Source organism: Homarus americanus, unplaced genomic scaffold (assembly GCF_018991925.1).
Source record: "Homarus americanus isolate GMGI-L3 unplaced genomic scaffold, GMGI_Hamer_2.0 scaffold56009, whole genome shotgun sequence".
Taxonomy (NCBI): domain Eukaryota; kingdom Metazoa; phylum Arthropoda; class Malacostraca; order Decapoda; family Nephropidae; genus Homarus; species Homarus americanus.
Genome location: NW_024739542.1, coordinates 4133857 through 4155360, shown reverse-complemented (window position 1 = coordinate 4155360; position 21504 = coordinate 4133857). Strand labels below are relative to the sequence as shown.

The following is a 21504-nucleotide window of genomic DNA, read 5'->3' as shown; positions in this document are numbered from 1 at the left end:
ACCTGTTATCTCTAATTATTTTCTGTTTCCCCTTCTTTATTCTTCTATTTACTCCTCTTCCTTCCTTTACTAATCCAAACACCAGTAAAAAAAAGGAGGGTAAGATAAAAAGTGAGGAGGAGGAGGGAGCTGTACGATAACTGCAATCCCATTCGGCAGCAAGTTTACTACCATTGGATACAATTTATTAATTGTAATATAAACACAAGACACTAGTAAAACATTCATCACAAATGTATTTATAATATATATATATATATATATATATATATATATATATATATATATATATATATATATATATATATATATATATATATATATATGAATAAAACAAAAATTACGGGTCATTTTGTAAATTTGTCTGTTCTGTTCAGGACAGTGTTACCAGATATTTTGTCTCAAACACGAACCGTAGGAGTATACTTATTCTTGTGGCCGGCTGTACATGATTATTGCGTGGATGTGTGTGTGTGTGTGTGTGTGTGCCATTCTTCAACTCAGCAGATAGTTGTACCTGCATTCCTCACAAAAGATAAACCTTCCAACACACTTATCATAGACCCAGAACCTAACCTAACCTAACCTCGTGCCAAAGTTTACGTACAAAAGTGAGAACACACCAAAATGTCAGCATTCTCAAAACATCAACATAAACGTGTCAGTCTTAACCTGGTACAGATACATTATATAATAAGAAATACACTAATAACAAATAATAGTAATAATAGTAAACATATTTTACCTACACTAAGACCTATTGGCGTTATATTAAATTAGGATGTAATAGCCAGTCCCTATTGTTTCCACACTATATACAAAATCAATAAATAGAGACTCACAGTGTTTTAGCTTCTCGGATAATTTGGTGGACCACATAGCACTATGTTGCCCCCCGTGGGTATAGAGACACGCCTTTGGACCAGAGACCATATAGAGCTCTCCTCCTTAGCAAACCAGTGGGTGACTGATCAGTTCACAGGCCGCCCGCACCAACACTAGCTGATGGTACCCAAAAACAAAAGACTGTCAAAATGCGCTAGTGAAATATATATATATTAGCCGCCAACAACCAACCATAAAATATATATATATATAATATATATATATATATATATATATATATATATATATATATATATATATATATATATATATATATATATATATATATATATATATATATATATATATATATATATATATATATTACGTTAAAATGTTTAGTTTATATATTATTACATATTATATAACAATAATATCGGTAATAAATTCATTATAACGAGTTCTTAAATTACGCAGACAACAATTACAAAGCAACTCACCAATTACCGTAAATTATATCAACATCCACTGCATTAATACACTAACATAACCTAACCAAAAGATGAATACACATTTTTAGTATATTTCGTTTCTATGTACGTTACGTGAATGTAGGAATCACCCCCCCCCCCCCAAAGAGGAATGGAAAGAACTAGACAAAATCGTGTTAGTGGACGAGAACTTTTTCCATTTAACTTACATTCATCAAGACTTGTGGTTCCTTTTGCTACCAATTAACTCACTTGTCAAGGTTTATCGAAATCAGTCCACCTCTTTTTCTATATATTTTCCTGACATTCGTAAGACGTGATACTTCTGTAACGGGCCGAATTTTCTCTTTTCATAATTTACCCTTCAGATATTCTTTTCTGTTATGATTCTTCAATTCTTTAGTTATAAGTATACTTTAGATTCTTATACAAGTAATTCTCTTCTCAGTTATGTATGTTCTTTATCTTAAACTTTCATGATCTATATATTTAATAATTTCTATGCGGTGTCGTTAGTTCCACAATGTACATACATGTCTTATCTTTCTTTTCTTGTACTTTCCAAGTCTTTCATTTCATTCATATATATTAGATTCTCAGTTTCAATGTTCTTACCTTTCGGAAATATACTTTGTTTTATGTCTATTCTTATACATGGGTTAGTCTGGGGAACCATGTTACTCTTAGTACAACTCTTTTTATGCTTACACCGGGTAGCTGCCACCACCCAGACTTTTCATTATATAACATAACTCATGGAAGGGTTTTGGGTAGTGTGGTAGATGTATAGGCACGTGAGTAAGTAGTATTTTCTGGGAACCAATGTTTAGAAGGAGTAGAGTGGTGATACTAGTAGATTTACTAATTCAATATTTATTAACACAGTGAGTGGATAAGATGCATCTTAGATTCACTCAGACAAAACAGAACCGCAATTAACTTATTAAGTCATCAAACACTTCAAGAACTTATTCCCTCATTAAACACCTCCAAATACTTATACCATTCAACAACTATTACTCATTGCTTCATAAGACAACTGTTGTATTGTTTCTTTGACAAGTAAGATTCCGTAACTATTATTCACAAGATATCACTGGACCCTCAGGTCTTACTTTAACCAGTAACAAATTACCCCTTCAATTCTTGATCAGAACATTATACTCTCAGGTTATTCTTTCATGGTTACTACAGATGAATACCTAACACACTGGGCAACTCCAAGATTATAGTAACATACAATACCTCCTGTTAGTTCGCAAGGAACAACCTGGTACCTTGAACTCTCATTCAGTGGGTCAATACTTAACCTGGGATGACTATATTTCTTCTAGTCATCCCCAAGCATGGATATTAATACGGCTCCATACATATAACCAAGAACAGTAGATAGACCATGATCATACGACCGAGTCAGTGGGCCAAAGTTGTTTACAGGCTCGCTCGCTAGCTCGGAGCGCCTGGCCCGGGAAAGGTTGACTCGTGGCGGTGGGCCGTGGCGTCTGCCAAGGAATCTCGCCCTGGGATTCTAATCTCTCCACCTTAAAGACGTCCTTCGAGAGACATCGTGCCCATCGGCGGCTCCCGAACTTCAGGAGTGTTGCTAACCCCCACAACAGCGTCTGGAGACGTGGAGAAGAAATCACAGAAGGAGAATATTTAACTTCACTATACAAAACATACGTCTGGCACCGGTTCAGACGATAGCTAGATCTCTACTTTACTTGACTCAATTGGCACGGAAGGTACTATGTTAAAACATGAACACTGATATTCACAAAAATGACTAAGTTAAACTGAGTTAATATGGCGGCGTGGAACACACGTGAACATACCTGGAGAAGTGGAGAAAAAATCACAGGAGTGATTTTCATCGCGCGTCTGCATATATACGGGCCTGAGGGCATATTCCTACTAGAAAGACTAATTTTACTAACAATAGGTCCTCTATTCAAAGTAGTCACTGGACACCTAGCTGTGACCGTCAGTGTCACAGATCAGGCTAATTTTCTACATCTATATTTATGATTTAATCAGAGATTGAGTTTGTCAGTAAAGAGGTGAAATGGAGTTATATATGCGTTCGCAACTCTATTGGCCTGACCGCAAACCACATCCCGGTCAAACGGCCGTTAAGTCTTGGAGAATTTTGAGTTTGACAGGAACTGTTCAGAAGATTAATGACTTTCTTAAATAGACAACTGACACTAACTAAACTATAAACATCAGATTCTCTGATGTCGGGGCGACAAAATAATATAACTTCAGGCGCGATCAGAACTCATGGGTATCCCCACGGACGACATAAAATACGCCACTCTAGCTGGCAAACTTAACACTCGCTTACTTGACACGTCTTACTAACAATAAGGACAGTTGAAGCGTTCAACACCACTCTTGAATGTTCCAACTGTAAACAGACATATCTAAGTTGACTCAAAACAAGGGTGTTCTCTCTCACATTCAAATTCATTTTATAGAGAGGTTGGTTTCAGTAAGTCAGAGAAAATGGGATAACGGAGGACTGAGGCGTCTTGAAGTGATGAGAAAACGGACTCCTCAGATGGAGGACTCAAAATAAAAGCAGAGGTACATGTTTTGTGGGCTATTGAGCGTAATATGAATCATTTGATTTTGGCGTTAACTGACGTGTATGACCGTGGTCGTTACACTTCTACCGTCCCACTTTCTCTAGAGATGAAGGGGGGGGGGGGTAGGTTAGGTTAGGTTAGGTTAGGTAGAAAGAGAAACAAAACTATGAAGAAGTGTTACTCCCTCGCAGCATCTTACACGACAAACTATACTTTCTAGACTTTCCAACAAATTTAGTCTTTTTTGTGTCTAATATTTGTTGTATAAGTTTATTTACTTTATAATATAATTCCTATAAAGATAATACTCTAAATTAACTTCTGAACTGCAATATTTAACTCTCAAAGATTTCCTAAAACAAATGGAAATATTTCCATTGTGTCTAAGTAATATTGGGTTTTTTTCATATATGTTACTGACGTTTGAAAACTTCCTATATGCCCTGCAACGATAACGAGCAAAAAATCTATGAAAAACAATGAAAGAATTCGTTCTGTGGTGTAGCTAATGAAGCTCAATTCTTTCATCCAGTGGGGAAAAAAAGGGTATCAGGATCGCCTTTCAACTGAAATATTAACTAGCAAGGATTTTTTTTTCTCTACCAGTGCACCGAAGAATTTAATCATCTTTGAGTCCAATTATTTCATTTTTTTCCATGTAGCTTAATGTAATGATCGTCCGTCATACACTTCCTGATAAAACCCTCACTTCAGTACTGCAGTGATATTTAACAAAGCTTTATATATAAATAACTATAAACGCCATCTGTCGTTGATTACTTCTCATGCAGGTAAACAAAACAATAGTCCAACCCTCCCCCCCCCCACCACAAAAAACAACACATTCGTAAATGGAGTCCACTTGCCTCTGTGTTTCAACGATAACAAGCAAAAATTGTCTTAGACTATAAAAAAATATAACCAGTGTCTGATTAATTAACATGCAGGCAAAACAGTGGTCAGATACACCTAAAACGTCCTAACAGAAAACACCGACATGGAAATGTGAAATGATATATCACAGTTACAATGACATACGTTGTTTTATAAGCAGGAATGGACGAGAATTAGCTGTAACTGTGTTTTGACCTGGGGTGATCATACGCCTGGCAGAGACAGAGAGACTCCCAGCAGGAAAAAATAAATAAATAAATCTCTTAGTGGTTCATTCAGTCGGTATAGTGTCACAACAGAGACATTATACTGAGTTTTTACTTGCTAATCTATGTATATTTGGGCGGTTCTTTATACAGCACCTGATCCAAACTCACTTATAAGATTGGAGATGTTGACAGATATACTTCAACTTCACTCTCAAATGATTGTTGACAGATATACTTCAACTTCACTCTCAAATGATTGTTGACAGATATACTTCAGCTTCACTCTCAAATGATTGTTGACAGATATACTTCAACTTCACTCTCAAATGATTGTTGACAGATATACTTCAACTTCACTCTCAAATGATTGTTGACAGATATACTTCAACTTCACTCTCAAATGATAACTGTAAACTGTAATCTACTGTACTTCTGGGGTCTATGAATATTATGACGTGTCCTTGTGTTTCTCTTACACCTCAACGTCGTCTCGTGAGTAAACTACAGTCTCTAGTTCTAAGTAGAGTCGTAAGTGCATTAATTTATTTCCTTCCATGAGATAAAATAATTAATTGTTTATTTTTAAGATGCGATAGTCATGAAATACAATCTCTCTCTCTCTCTCTCTCTCTCTCTCTCTCTCTCTCTCTCTCTCTCTCTCTCTCTCTTTCTCTCTCTTGCCATTGACTGAATAAGAAAAAAAATATTAAAAATGATTAGTCTTTGAATTTTACCCAAAAAGGATGAGCCAAATGTCAAAGAGAAATCGCAGTTAATCAGTCACTTGGTTCAGTAAGTGCATGGTATTGCTCGGATTGGTTTTGGGGGCTGCAGCTCATTAGCCCAAATCCCTAGCTACACTATCATCTGTACTTTATCCACTACACTACCGTCTACCATTTACACTAATTACAATACACTACCTAAACTACAGCCATTACAGCATCACCTACTATGTATTCACTTCACTATCGTATACCAATTTTCAGTTCCATGTTAAAAAATAATCGTGCATATAGGGGTCCAGATGTCGGCCCCGTGTAGCCATACGTTTTTTTTTTTCATTTTATGTATTAATTTATCTTTGAACCTGTGTTATGTCCTCCCAACAATTTATTACTTTTTCATCAGGTTTTCCCTTTGTCTGTTGTCCAGTGTGTGTGCATAAGTAATGATATATATCAAGAGTTTATGAATCAAGTCATATTCACCTATCGTCTTATATTCAAAGTTTCGCAGTAAATAAACATTAGATCACAGCTCAAGTATCATGCATGAACGAATGAATTTAATTTCCCAATTAATATGCAAGAACTTCAAGGCACTTCATGACCGTCCAATTAAAATTCTTTCTCCCTCTCTCTCTCCCTTGGTAGGTAGGTGGGGGCGTCGTGCTGGTGATGATGACAGAGACACTATCCTCTTGTCACAACACCTGACTTGTCTTCTTAGCATCAGGATGTATCGGGAGATGGTCAGAGTAAACCCGAACTCAATCAGGGATGCTATGATCAAGAGCGGGTCCGTCAAGTGAGGTTCTCTGTCTGTCTGTTTTAGCATATGATGATGGTACAACTCCTTACCAATATGTACTAGTTAAAGGTATTGGCATCGTGGTACTGTAATGAGATTTCTTATGTGTCTGAAAATGTAAACAATACGACTCCATCCCCGTCTCTTCCAATCTGTTAAAAATGAATCTCCCTGAATTATTAGTAGTGTGTTCATACGGCAAAAAAACAAATATATATATATATATATATATATATATATATATATATATATATATATATATATATATATATATATATATATATATACAGCTTAACTAGACATTATTGCCGGCGGCGGATGTTCAGAAGAGACACGAATACAAATTCGTTTAGAGAAGCTCGGGATTGAGCCTGTGAAGCTCTCAGATGCCTCTTGAAGGTAAATTGTCAAAAGCTTTGTCAAAGAGGTTCAGAGTCAACAGAACATCTCAGACGTGAAACAATTGTCAGACCTTGGGAAGCCTCCTCCTCCTCCTCCTCCTTCTCCTCCTCCTCCTCCTTCTCTTCTTCTTCTTCTTCGTTTGTTGTTTTTGTTGTTTTCGTTGTTGGTATTGTTGTTGTTGTTCCTCTTCTTTGTCGCCGTCATTTCTTCTTTTCCATCTTCGGTTTAATTGTCATTTCTTTAAATCTTTCGTGTACACTAGCACCCCCCCACACCACCATCCATCACCCCACCGCCACCCTGAGGACTCTCCTTCATCACCGAGAAGTACATTAAACTGATCAAAATAAAAGAAAGTATATTTTTCTGGTCAGTATATACTTGTCTGGTGTCAATTACGGAGAAAGCAATTGTGGGAAACCGACGGTAAGTGAACACTAACTGTGAAATAAAGTGTTATTATCTGGTGGGAGAGAATGTAGTTTCTCCTTCTTTCGGAAAGGAAAGGTTAACGGATTTGTTTTTATCTTTTTTTTTTACTTTCCACCACAAACTAATGAAGCTTAATACAATTGGTTTTAATGGTCGAAATAAATAATTAAATAAAAAATAAATAAATATATATATATCGCCTCAGCAGCATAGTAATTAGCTGATTACTAAGTTAGTTAGCCGAGGCCTCTATTGGCCCGTTTTGATCCCAGGACACAATAGATGGGTTTCCATGACAGGTCAGGTCAGACGGTAAGGTAGATGCTCGACCCATGTGAACCAACGCCAAACTGACAGACATCTGGCTAGCGAGTGAGAGAGTTGTTACATATGTATACAATTTTCAAGACGCAAATGAGTACATGTCGAGCATCTGCAATAATAATAATAATAATAATAATAATAATAATAATAATAATAATAATAATAATAATAATAATAATAATAATAATGTGTGTGTATGTGTATGTGTAATGTGTGTAATGTGTGTGTGTGTGTGTGTGTGTGTGTAAATAATGTGTGTGTGTGTAATAATAATGTGTGTGTGGCAATAAATAATATGTAATAATAATAATAATAATAATAATAATAATAATAATAATAATAATAATAACAATAATAATAATAATAATAATAATAATAATAATAAATAAATAATAAATAATAATAATAATAATAATAATAATAATAATAATAATAATAATAATAATAATAATAAATAAATAATAAATAATGGCAAATAAATAATAAATAATAATAATAATAATAATAATAATAATAATAATAATAATAATAATAATAATAATAATAATAATAATAATAATAATAATAATAATAAATAATAATAATGATCCTTTACTTTAACATATTAACAATATCTTAGCCCAGGTTGTTACCAATTTAAATATAAGTTTAATGCATTATTATTTTTTTTTCACAAAATTTTAATCACGCTTGCAACTTTTCCATCAGGAATTACGTCAAATGTAATTGCTACATGTCAAAAAAGTTCGAAAACTTATTTTTCAATTAAAATTTTAATGGAATGAGAACGGAGAAACCTTGTTGGATTTAAGTATTAACATTTTTCTTCTGACAATAAAAAGGTAAAACAAAAAGCTCCAGATGATATCACAATATTGGTTGATGATCGAAATAGCTTTTGAAATATTATAGTTGAAATTTTAGTATAGGAAAAAGACTATACCTTGGACGATTAAGCAAAAATGTTTATGTATGTATGATATGATTCTCTACCTATACATAAAAACTGAATAATAAAATCAATAGAAATGTACACAACGAGCTGAGTTTTAACGCACAGAACAATTATCGTGCTAACATATAACCCTCCTTGATAGGCTCATGGAAGTCGTCGCCCTGGTGATGGTAGTGTGAGCTGTGGATGAGACCCTCGCCAAAGTACTGTATATAACACAATGTTCCGTACAAGACGAGAGACAGATACACACAACTCCTCGTAAGTTACACACTCAGCGATCAAAGTCATTGTAGATCGAATGAAGACATTATAGAGTGAGTCTTCCTGCGGGTCAGTCGGCCAATCACAGTTACGCTTTCAAAACATGCCGACCAATCACAAGTTAAGGGTATCAGCTGGCTTGACGGAGCAAAATATATAAACAAAAGAAGTTCAAGAAGCTGAAGATGGAAGGTCCAGCTCTCAAAAGACGCCCGAATGTGGAATGTGGAAAAGGTGAAAAAGTGGATGGATGTTTTCTTGGGGAAATTTGACAGCAAAACACCACCAAAATGAAATATAACGTTTAGGACTCAGTTTTAAGTGCGGTGAATTTTGTGGTTCAAGTATCAAGAGATGTTGGTGAAGTTGGGAGAAAGTTCACTGTCAAGAATCAAACAGCTCAATGGTTTTAGTTACACTTCTTACAGCACTTTCGTCCCGTTCCTTAGGGTCGGTGGTTCAATCCCCGGGTACTCCTAGGTCATCCAGCTGTAAATGATTATCTACAGTAGGTTTATGACTTGGGGAAGTGATGGTGGTAGAGTACAGTACCGGTTCATGCTGCTTCTTTCTATACCGAAGGCTTAATGTATCTATGGGACCCACTTTCCCTTTTTTTACCTATTTTCTACAATTTAAACAAAAATATTTAGATTAGAACTAAATTGAAAATAGAAATAAATGAGTGTAATTTAGAATAAAAATAAATAAATAAAAAACTCCATATACAGTACACTACTTAACGGTTAAAAAAAAACTAATTGCGCAGTTTATAATAAAATATTATTATGAAAACTGAAAATAATAATAAGAGTTGGGTGTGAGTCGGTACAGCATGTGTCATCTTTGTTCTCCGCTATAAAAATGTTTCTAATTCCTCACACAGCTTCAAAATTTCACATTGAGGAAATATGTGAAACCTCAACAATTATTCCTTGTGACGGTCCAAAGGGTCTCGGTAACTACTTTCACGTCACAACACTCAATCGTATAAATATACATCGATCAACTCCAGCTTGCCTGCTAAACATAAACAAACAGCTGCTATTTATAGATGGCTGTCCCCTGAAGATAATGAGATGCCATTCCACACAATCTAACACCTGCAGGAAGAATGTGATGTCCAATGGAAGATCAAGAGAACTTTACTCGTATAAATCAATAACATCTTAGTACAGCTAATTATCTCCAAGTGCAGAACGACTTCTCTAGTTATGTGGATATCTGAAGTGGATCTTAAGAGTCTCCCAAGGCCTAGCCAACAATACCATACAGATTCTGGTGTCTTTAAGTAAAAGTAAAAACAGATCCTCTCCAACCTCAGCTGGACGTCACCCTGGGAGGCTAATGGACTGTAAGAGGCTCATAAGGTCTCTCAACATCTGCAGGACGTCGACCTTCCCTAGAGGCATCACGCAACATCCAGTATGACTTAACCAAACTTACCAAACATTGAGAAGGACTTTCATTGCCTTTCTATTTTTTTTTAAGAGGGAACGCATTATTCTCCCTCGATGCGTGAAGTAGATGGGGAAGATTTTACTTCAGGGGAGGGAGGAACACCCCCCCCCCCACCCCACACTTCCACCTGCTACAGTCAACGTTGTTAATCCTAATCTCATAGAGTTGTGAACCACAGGAGTATGAACCCGCGTCCGAAGCATTCACTCGTGGCGTGGAATGGGGGACCGGGGGCTGGTGTGAGAGGAGGGTAGGAGCGGAAGGTGGCAACAGAGAGCTGATAAAACTATACCGCTTTAACGTGCTTCCTGAGAAAATAAAACTCCGCCTGGTTACATCACTTATCATATCGATATTAACTTACCCAGCAGTACCTCTTCTTACTACGAGCACAACACAATTATCAAAATTACAGGTGGTCCAAAACGATGTCTACCCAGCAGTAATTGGGAACCTGGATGTTAATCGATTTGCGGATTGTATTCCGGGGTAAAGGTTAGCCAGTGCAGTTGGCGATTTTCCGGTCTTCTCGGACTATTCCTTAACACTGGGTCATGCAACTCGGTAACTTAGGATGTGGAAACAGCTTCTACATCTCAAACAAATTCACGCCTAGGTGGCCCTAGGGCAGGCCATCCTCGTTACTCGATGGGCAACCATTGTTATTATTATTATTATTATTATTATTATTATTATTATTATTATTATTATTATTATTATTATTATTATTATTATTATTATTATATGTGTGAGGTTTCACGTACACATATTGCCCTCTAATGAGCGGTTAAAATATTGAACATAGTTACACACACACACACACACACACACACACACACACACACACACACACACACACACCAGCCCCTCACAACGACGCAGTGCTCAGTTTAACCCTTATGTTGTGTTGTTGTGAGTCTGGGTGCGCGCGTGTCTCCAATTTCTGCATATTTTCTCAAAGGCACTTTTCTGCGTCTGCGAACCTGAAATTCTTTTGTGGTCGTAACGTACTCAGGAATTCGAGGAAACAAAATTTTACTGCTATCAAGTGGGAGAGGCGAGGAGGGAGGGTTGTGGCCCACTGGGGGAGCACTGAGACATGACCACAACCACTGGGGACACCACCACTAGGAGGGAAATAATGTAAAACACTTGTGTTATCTGCCTACCACCACCAACCATCTGCCTGGGAAATGAGAAAGTGTTGAACTGAGTACACCATGAGAGAGAGAGAGAGAGAGAGAGAGAGAGAGAGAGAGAGAGAGAGAGAGAGAGAGGTTAGTATAAATATTATAAGAAAGGAAATAATCAAGAGGGGTCAAGCAGTGTTGTATACCATCTTTTATGTACATCACACACACACACACACACACACACACACACACACACACACACAAATCTTCATCACCAGCCAGCCATATTCGTCATAGTCATATTGTAAGCATAAGTGTCATAAAATTAAACAAAAAATATGTATAGTTTTTTTTTTTTGCGAGTAGGAATATTCAGGAAGTTTGGCCAAGAGCATTCAATTAATTCTGAAAAGTGTAATCAAGCAGAATGATGTCTATTCATTAGTAGTAATTAGTTTCAACAGTCGTTCCCATAATGAGATCTTGATTAGTTCTAGTATAATAATTATTAGTCCTAAAGTAAGATTTTTTGGTGGTGTGTGTATTGTTGAATGTAGAATGAGACAGACAGACAGACAGACAGACAGACAGACAGATAGACAGACAGACAGAGAAAGAGAGAGTGTAAGAGAGAAAACAGAGAGAGAAAATGAGAGAAAGAGAAGACATAGAGAAAGACAGAGAGATAGAGACACAGAGAGAAAGAGAATTTGTGAGAGAGACAGAGAGACAGAAAGAAAGAAAGCTAGAAAGAGAGAATAAGACAGACAGACAATAAGACAGACAGACACACACCACCATCGTCACAGTATTGTCGTCTGTTTTATCCTCCATACCATTGTCAACAAACAACAAAACGAAGACCATAAATCTCAATCCAAACACAGCTCAAAAAACAAACACAGCTCAAAAAAAAACACACAAAAAAATACCAACACCATCAACTTGGGCTTTTAACACATGAAAAAAAATCTGTGTCACAATCTCGTGGAAATATTGTATGTATCTCCCCTTCTATGTATCCACGGTCTGTTGTGGACACTATCTTCATGTCTCGCCTGTGTCATCTGTGCCATGTGTCGCCTGTGTCAACTGTGTCGCCTGTGTCACATATCATACACTGCCCAGAAGGGTGTCGAAATTACGCTGACATTCTTGATTTGGGCACATACATACATACACACATACATACATACATACATACATACATACATACATACATACATACATACATACATACATACATATATACATACATACATACAATACATACATACATCAAACTGGCGATCATCACTCATTTAAATCAATTTGAACTGATTACTTTACCTGTTATGAAGTGTTACCTGTCGTGTGCCATCATTAATTACCTTTGGTTATTACAAACTCTCTTCTGTGTTCATTATCTATTTTATGTTATTTTTTTATCTCTTCCCTATTATCTTCTGATCCATTAATCTTATTGTTTAATATTTTAACTCAACTGATAATGGGATGGCAGCTCTCTCTCTCTCTCTCTCTCTCTCTCTCTCTCTCTCTCTCTCTCTCTCTCTCTCTTTCTCTTACTCCTCGTCTCCTTTTTTCTTCCCTCTCTCTCTCTCTCTCTCTCTCTCACTTCCCCTGTTCATTACTCATCTCAGTCGGTCTATTGTCTCTGTGGATGGTATTTTTATCCGCACCTTCAGTAGTCCCTGTTGATGTTTTTTGTCTACAGAAGCCATTTTTCTCTCCCTTTGTCCTGTGTATTGTCTCAGCGACCACCCCGTCCACAGCCACGTCCTCAGTCTTCACGTTCATAGCTCTACAGTCTTTATGTTCACAGCTCTACACTCTTCACGTTCATAGCTCTCTAGAATACAGCCTTTACATTAACAGTCATACAGTTTTTACGTTCATAGCTATACAGTCTTTACGTGCACACACACACACACAATTATAAATATATATATATGTATGTAATAATAATAATAATAATAATAATAATAATAAACTGTTTATTAATAGAGTTGCAGCCGGTGGCTAAAAATATACAGACTTACATTTGATTTAGACATAATGATATAATATGCATTGAATACATTTACAGGGCTGTACAGTACATAAATCAGGAGTTGTTTATTATTTTAACAATAGATGGGAGGGTGCTGTTCTTATATCTATCGGTGCGGGCTCTTATGGGCTGAATTTCGTTGTAGTGGCGGACTGCGCGAGTTGGATGGGGGCTGTGTGTGTGTGTGTGTGTGTGTGTGTGTGTGTGTGTGTGTGTGTGTGTGTGTGTGTGTGTGTGTGTGTGTGTGTGTGTTTAAAACTATTACCATCGGGTTTTCAGTGTCACCATCTGGCAGGACTGATAAAGTGAGGAGAGAGAGAGAGAGAAAAAAACATTTATCGAAAACTTTACATCTTGAGAAACGTTAATTAAATTGAGCTCAGCCGCATCTCACTCTAAAGTTTTAATGCAGAGAATAAGCAGAGGAAGAGTGTGAGAGAAGAAACTCCTAAGATGGGGGTGAGCAACAGTGGGGAGGAGAGACAGTAAGGGTGAAAGTGTGGATGGAAATTGTACTAGAGTAGATGAGTGATAAAGGAGGAACTGGAGGAGAGGGGAAAATATTTGGAGATAGAGATACACGGTGTTGGGGGGGTGTGGGGAGGTGTTGGGGGTGGGGAGGTGTTGGGGGTGTGGGAGGTGTTGGGGGTGTGGGGAGGTGTTGGGGTGTGGGGAGGTGTTGGGGGGTGTGGGGAGGTGTTGGGGGTGTGGGGAGGTGTTGGGGTGTGGGGAGGTGTTGGGGTGTGGGGAGGTGTTGGGGGGGTGTGGGGAGGTGTTGGGGTGTGGGGAGGTGTTGGGGTGTGGGAGGTGTTGGGGGTGTGGGGAGGTGTTGGGGGGTGTGGGAGGTGTTGGGGGGGTGTGGGGAGGTGTTGGAGATTGTAGTAAGAAAAGAAAGATAGAAAGGAAGAACAAATAAAGTAAGAGAACAAAGGAGGAAGAGAATCAAGTAAAGGTGAGAGAGAGAGAGAGAGAGAGAGAGAGAGAGAGAGAGAGAGAGAGAGAGAGAGAGAATTAAAGTCTATAAATGACATAAATTAATAAAAGTTAATGAATAGCGGAAGGTGGCGAGATGAATGGAGTACTGTATAACGAAGGAATATTTATAAATATTTTTGATTGATTTTGTCACGTACAAACGCATCCATTAACAATTTTTTTTCTCATCCGCAGGAGTGGCGGTGGGGGAGGTGTCGGTGAAGCGGGTGGTGGTACCGGAGTATGTGGATCGCGGGGACAACGTGGAGCTGGGGTGCCACTGGGAGGTACCCAACAACAAACTCTACTCCCTCAAGTGGTACCTCAACGACCGGGAGATCTTCAGATACATGCCGGAGGAGAACCCCAGCATCGAGGTTCACCCACTACCCGGCGTCAACGTCAATGTGAGTACCAAAGTAGCCTCACTCTCTCAGTACCACAACGATTTCACCTACACATTCACGTTATAAGTTTACAATTACATATCCAAAAGCACCATAACACTCAAGAGCGGAACGGAGCAATACCGGGTAGTTACTGGTACAATTACCGGCTGGATATTGGCGCTGTGGCGACATGCTGCGGCGACCAGGTCAAAGTTCCGCTTGTATCGTGCCACTAACTTACCTAAATGACCCTCATTATACTCACCAGCGGAAAGCGAGAGTGTGTAAGAGGCTCCAGTATAGTGTTCACACCTAATTATGCAAATGTTGCCAAGATCCTTAGTTATTACCGCGCTGGAGGGCATCAATTCCGGTCCTCCCCCTCACCACATACTTATCTCCTGAAGGTGAAACTGATAACTTCACATATTGTCTCACGTCTCACTACATCAACCACATGTACACACAAATATTCTCTCGATAGCCTATAAAAAAAGTATTGCGTTTAAGTCCGTTATTATACATACTTGGTTCCAACACTGGTCTCTTATACAACGGTCACTGGTTCGATTACCGCTACCAGCCACTGGGGGTCGACAACACCCAGCCCCGGAAGATGTGGGCTACAATACCTTACTTTATGACCAATGAAGTGAAAGCGGGAGATTGTAATGCTATCCACAGTATTTATTCTATGTGTAAACGAGTACAGGAGACGTTCAGAGTGATTTTGTGAGACTATACATCGATAGAGTCATTCCAACTCACAAACAGACAACCTAAACTAGCCTATGTTTATGGTTAGGTTAAGTGAGAGGTTAAGTTAGGTTAAGTTAGGTTAAGTTAGGTTAGGTTAATACGGCTCGTGTAGATTGATACACAGTTAAGTGGTTCTGTTGTTTTTGTTTTTGTTTTTTTACTTTGGTTAATCTGTTTGTAAGTTATTTTGCAAAATTACCAATATGCATGCCGGTAATTTTGCAAAATAACCGATTTCACCAAAAAAAAAAAGTAACATTTACATGCCCCTCCCAGGTGAAATGTGGTACTGTACCAGAGGTCACCTTAAACATTCAGAGGAGCCCGAGTACCTGTGTTTTGTACTGTTTTATGCTCAATGTTTGTTTTTTTCATAGTTCTAATGCACTTTTATCACTTCTATAGGCCCTAAATAGGTGTGTGTGTGTGATTTTATTTAATTATTAGCTCTATAATAATTTATAAAAATAATATTCATAATTCTTCTTATTATTATTATCATCATCCCTCTTCATAATGATAATTTGCTTTATCAATCTTTCTATCATTATTCCAAATATTTTATAATTATCATTTTCATTATTCTTATGATAACATTACACCAAATGAAACTCTTATCTTTAAGTCATGAACCACTGTAAACTAGATCCCCAGCTGCCAGGGAGGGTGTGAAGTATACGTCTACAGTAGTGAGAGGTCTGGGGCTGCCTTCATCACGTTAATATAAACAGAGATAACTTTAATAACGCCAATACGTCGAGTGAAACTGACGGGGTAGTGGAGCAGATAAAGGATACAATGTGATGTGTTGGCGTTGTGTTGTGGGGGGAGGAGTAAGAAGGAGTTGACTCTCTTTGTTATGTTCTGTGGAGTTGTGTTGTGTATATACTGTAGTGCTATTGTTGTGTTGTTGTGTTGTGTGTTGCTGTGTAGTGGGTGTTTATGTTGCTGTGTTGTTTTATAATGTGTTACCACGAGTTTTTTGTGGTTGTATTTTTTGCGTTGCAGTGATGGTGTATGTATGTGTGTGTGGTTATTGTATAGCTTGTTGTCGTTGTATGTGGCGGTATTACATTGTGTTTCTTTATACATTGTTGCTGTAGGACAAGGGTGGATGGACACAGGAAGGTTGGACACAGGAAGGTTATTATGTAGACTGTGTTGTTAACTTCAGGTTGTTTGTTTGTTTTTAATAAATCTAAACCATCGGTAAAACTATGCATTAAAACTAACTCATATGTACTGTGATGTTGACTCGACGACCTAAAAAAAAAAAAAAAAATTCTTGCTTGCAAAATCTCATCATTCTATTTCATTTATGCGTGAAAACAAAAGCCCGAGATAATTGTGTAAAATATCACAGAGGTGTTTTATTTAAGCTTATTATTTTGTGTTTCCACGCCATAGTCAACACAAGCTATAGAGATTTTTAATATAATTTGTTAATTTTAGAGTGAGAAAAATTATGCCATACGTGTTAGTTTACCGTCATTATTTATCCCACTGCACGGAAACGCAATCCGTATATACTGTATGTGTTTAAAGGTCCGTGGTGAGACAAGTCTTCTGTAACAAATCACAACATAAGTCTCGCATTATTGATACTAAGGTGGTGTGATATTGGGGCCCTATTTTGAGTGGCTATACTGTACATATCAAAGACAAAACATTAAAAAAGAAAATAGTATGTCTAAAGTTGCCACACTGTACCAACTATAAGACGAGATATATTCACTCAATATTCCACAAAGCCAAAAACTTAAACATTCCAAGACAATTTTAACCACTACACATAACCACGGTGGGGTATACATAACACACAACAACCAATACAAGTTATACGTGTCTGTGTGCCGCCGTCCATAACACGTAGTTTATAACCCCTCCCCAGTACGAGTAAACGTTTATTGGTAGATGTTATGTTATTGTGTGTTGATCAGGACCATAAACATTCCCACTGTTGGCACGTGTTTGCCACTCTCACGCGGCAGTGTTTATAACTTTGGTTTCCCCTTTATATTGGTGATAAAAGAAGGATGTATGTCAGTTAGTACCCATTATGTATTAGACAGTACCCATCATGTGTCAGACAGTACCCATCATGTGTCAGACAGTACCCATCATGTGTCAGACAGTACCCATCATGTGTCAGACAGTACCCATCATGTGTCAGACAGTACTCATCATTTCTTTTAATATACTTAAGAATTTTTTCTATTTCTTCGTCATTCATATTTTTGGTGAAGTCAATTTATGAGAAAAAATAAATATTGGTGTTGGTTTCTGGTAAATTCTGTGTCAAGATTCTAAGAAAAAGAAAACAAAGAAATTATCCAATCTCTCTCGTGCATGGCTGGTTTATCCTACCCATTTTAGACACGGTATATATATTTTTTTTAATTTTTTCACGAGTCAACAAAACACAACCGTCGACTTTTATTACAATATCCAGCTGAAAATCTGTTGATAACTTTTCAGTATAAACACAAATAAGCCAGAGGTCACAACATATAATAAATAAAATATATCATGTATTTCATTTTTAAGATAAGCTTACCTTGGACTTTAGTATTACTGCGCTTCAACATTAAGACAACAACAATTGTAGTAAATATAGTTCACCAACGGTAAAAATTATGAGAAATAGAACACTTCATCTCGTCGAGGAGAGATACGGGTATTACGGGGCAAAAATAAAAACAAAAAAAAATCTTTCATACTCAGCGTGTGATAGTTTGATGAAATAAAAGAATTCAGTTATTTGTGGCACTTTAAATTTCTTTTTATCGATGTTCGTTGCACTAAATACAGCTTGTTTCAACTAGTAACACACATATCAACACCAAACTTTAAATTGTATCTAAAATCTAATCTTTACGCGATAATGAATCAAGGACTTAAAGATAAATTATATGCCAGTTGACTCCACCCACGACTGACATCAATTTAAAACGACTTCTGTGGATGATCATTAATAGTTGACCATTTATTTGATCGACTGTCGTTTTACTTACGTTGTTTGGTGTCCTGAAGAATCACTTGTGTTTTACTATATGTGAAGAAGATGGATATGGTGACACAGCTTCTGAGAGAGACGAGCGGGCTTATGGGGACGTTAGAGCAGTGATGACGGGAGATGTGGGGAGAGTCTACGTTTATTGTTGACTCCTCCACTGTGTAACATAGCATGAAGTATCCTCAATACAATATAGTCTTAGTGTGTATATTGTATATGTACGGCGAGTGTTTGTGAAAAAACTAAGAAGTTGGCAATAATCATGGAGAGAGGATAATAGAGTGTGTGTCATTCATCCCAGCCCCCCCCCCCACACACCCCTCACACACTCTCACACACAATCACTGGGTTTTATTCAAATCCAAACACGTTTCACCAGGAACACAGTAAAAGTGATTTTTGCCATCACAAATAAACGGTATTTTTTTTACAAAATTGAATTCGCAATACCTTGCAAATTTGTCATGGGATGAAAGCATCACGTATTTGTTCAAATTAACCTTTATAGACATGAACGTTTTACGTATGTGTGTAGTGACACTCGTACACACACACACACGCATAATATATATATATATATATATATATATATATATATATATATATATATATATATATATATATATATATATATATATATATATATATATATATATATATATATATATATATATATATATATATATATATATATATATATATATATGTCTGTGTGTGTATTATTGATATCTCATGTGTGTGTGTGTGTGTGTGTGTGTGTGTGTGTGTGTGTGTGTGTGTGTGCGTGTGTGTGTGTGTGGATTCTGGTGGTAAAGATAACACAGGTTTTAGATGAAGTTCATTCAGTAACATTTCGGCCAGTCGTCTTTTTCACTCAAAATGCCAAGTACCAGAGGAGGAACACTGGTTTAGATCAGGTTCTTCCTCCTGGGCGTCTCCATGTGGCCACATTGGCGCCACAATCAACCTTCTCTTGACCAGACCTTGTTCAGTTCTACTCACTTCTTGCAATTTGGGCAATTGTCCACATTTATTTATGTGTAAGACAAGTTCATTCGAAGTACGATGTTGGTATACGTCACCTCTGGGCTTAGGTAATTTTCTCTCTCTCTCTCTCTCTCTCTCTCTCTCTCTCTCTCTCTCTCAATGACTCCTGCATTTTATTTCTCTCTCTGTGACTCTCCTTGTATGTCGCACCTGCTCTGACTTTCTCTACCTTTCACTCCTTGATTTTCCTTATCTCTCTCACTTCTCTCTTCACCGCTTCCGTCAGCCTTTAACAGCGTGTGGTATTGTACACATCAGTAGTAACATAAGCAACAGTAACATTGTTTCATACTGTAATCGTCTCAGATAAGTCGGGGACATTCTTAAGCTCCGCCCATCATCTTCCAGGGCGACTAATAAATGACTGGGAGTTGTACCCGAGTTGAGACACAGGGCGGTAAAGGCCCGTCCACACTGGGACTCGTGATGCGCGCAGTGATACGCGTGGTGTTGCACTGGCTTGTGTTGCGTGAGGCCCGCGTGCACTGATCGGGCAAAACTCTGGCATGAGGCATTTTTGAGACGTGATGTGGCAATTTAATGGCCAGTAGCCGTCTGGAAGAGCCACTTATTACACCATATTTGTTTCTTTTTCTTTCGAGGTTTCTTTTTTGCACAACATTAAGCCACCGCAGCCTCCTGTACTCTCTCTCTCGTGCAGGTCAACGACTGGTGTGGGTGTTGTAGGCAGTAGGCTGCCGTTGAACACTCTCCCTCCTTTGCATCACCTTGCACATCAAACGTCCACATCACTGCGCGCATCATGAGTCCCAGTGTGGATGAACCTTTAGACACTTCAGTTACCTTTATTTATATGACACCATAATTTCTATTTGGGGTTAAGAATATTTAAATGTTTACAAAGTTTAATATACTGGTTTTCAAACACTCCGAAGAATGTGTCTAAAATATTTCGAATGTTTTCTTTAGATCAAAGTTATAACATTTCCAGTTAAGCGATAAGCTTGATGAGGATGGCTGATGGAGAGAAGAGCCGTAGACAATTCTAGTTTATGCGTGAGGACTCTTACAGTTACCAATAGTAAATAAAATACTTGGGATTTAAATTAAGGAAGAGAACTTTGAGAAAAATAAAATTTCACAAAAAAATTCAACTTCAACAAAAAGAACAAGCCCCACCAACACCTCCCTGAGTCAATACGAGTGAGACCATAACAGTGTGTTGATCATTTCTTAAAATATAATGGACTCCCTTGCATTGGGGTTCTTTTATTTACTATTATTTTTAAAAAATCTAAATAAACTATTGAAAGGAATTACAGTTAAAACAAAAATAGAGAATAAAAAAAATCCTAACCTAAAAATTTCTTCCTGATCTCGACGAATTCCTAAAAAATTATTAAAAATCCTGAGTCAAAAATTTTCCTCTCGAACCAAAAATCATGCAGCTTTCTCGACATATCCTGCAAAAGAGAGGAAAAAGCCCTGAGCCAAAAATTTGCTGGAGAATTTACGGCTGGTGTGTTGTCCATTAAGGTGAAACTTTGGGTGTTATTCTTTTAAATGTGGTAGTAATGGTGTGATAGTGGCACCTACCACCTCATTGTCCCGCCATTATTTACAATGGTATATTGGTGGTCTAATTTAGTAAAACAAATTATGGTCATCGTGATATGTTACTCTAAGTAATACTGTAGTAATGCTAATAATTATGTTTCTACCATTGTTGATAATAATAATAATAATAATAATAATAATAATAATAATAATAATAATAATAATTCTCAGGGCTA

At 37.3% G+C, this 21504-nt stretch overlaps 1 protein-coding gene and 1 long non-coding RNA gene across 2 annotated transcripts in view; one reads left to right on the top strand and one right to left on the bottom strand.

Moving 5' to 3' along the window:
- LOC121874886 overlaps positions 1–1026 on the bottom strand; it is a 97006-nt gene extending 95980 nt beyond the window's left edge. Inside the window, exon 1 of the long non-coding RNA XR_006090507.1 lies at positions 843–1026. This is a non-coding gene — a long non-coding RNA (uncharacterized LOC121874886). The remainder of the gene's footprint in view (positions 1–842) is intronic.
- The window catches only part of LOC121874884, a 113881-nt gene that overhangs the window by 69668 nt on the left and 22709 nt on the right, over positions 1–21504 (top strand). The window contains exon 2 of the mRNA XM_042379204.1: positions 14735–14946. Coding sequence (XP_042235138.1) covers positions 14735–14946 — 212 coding nt within the window. The remainder of the gene's footprint in view (positions 1–14734; positions 14947–21504) is intronic.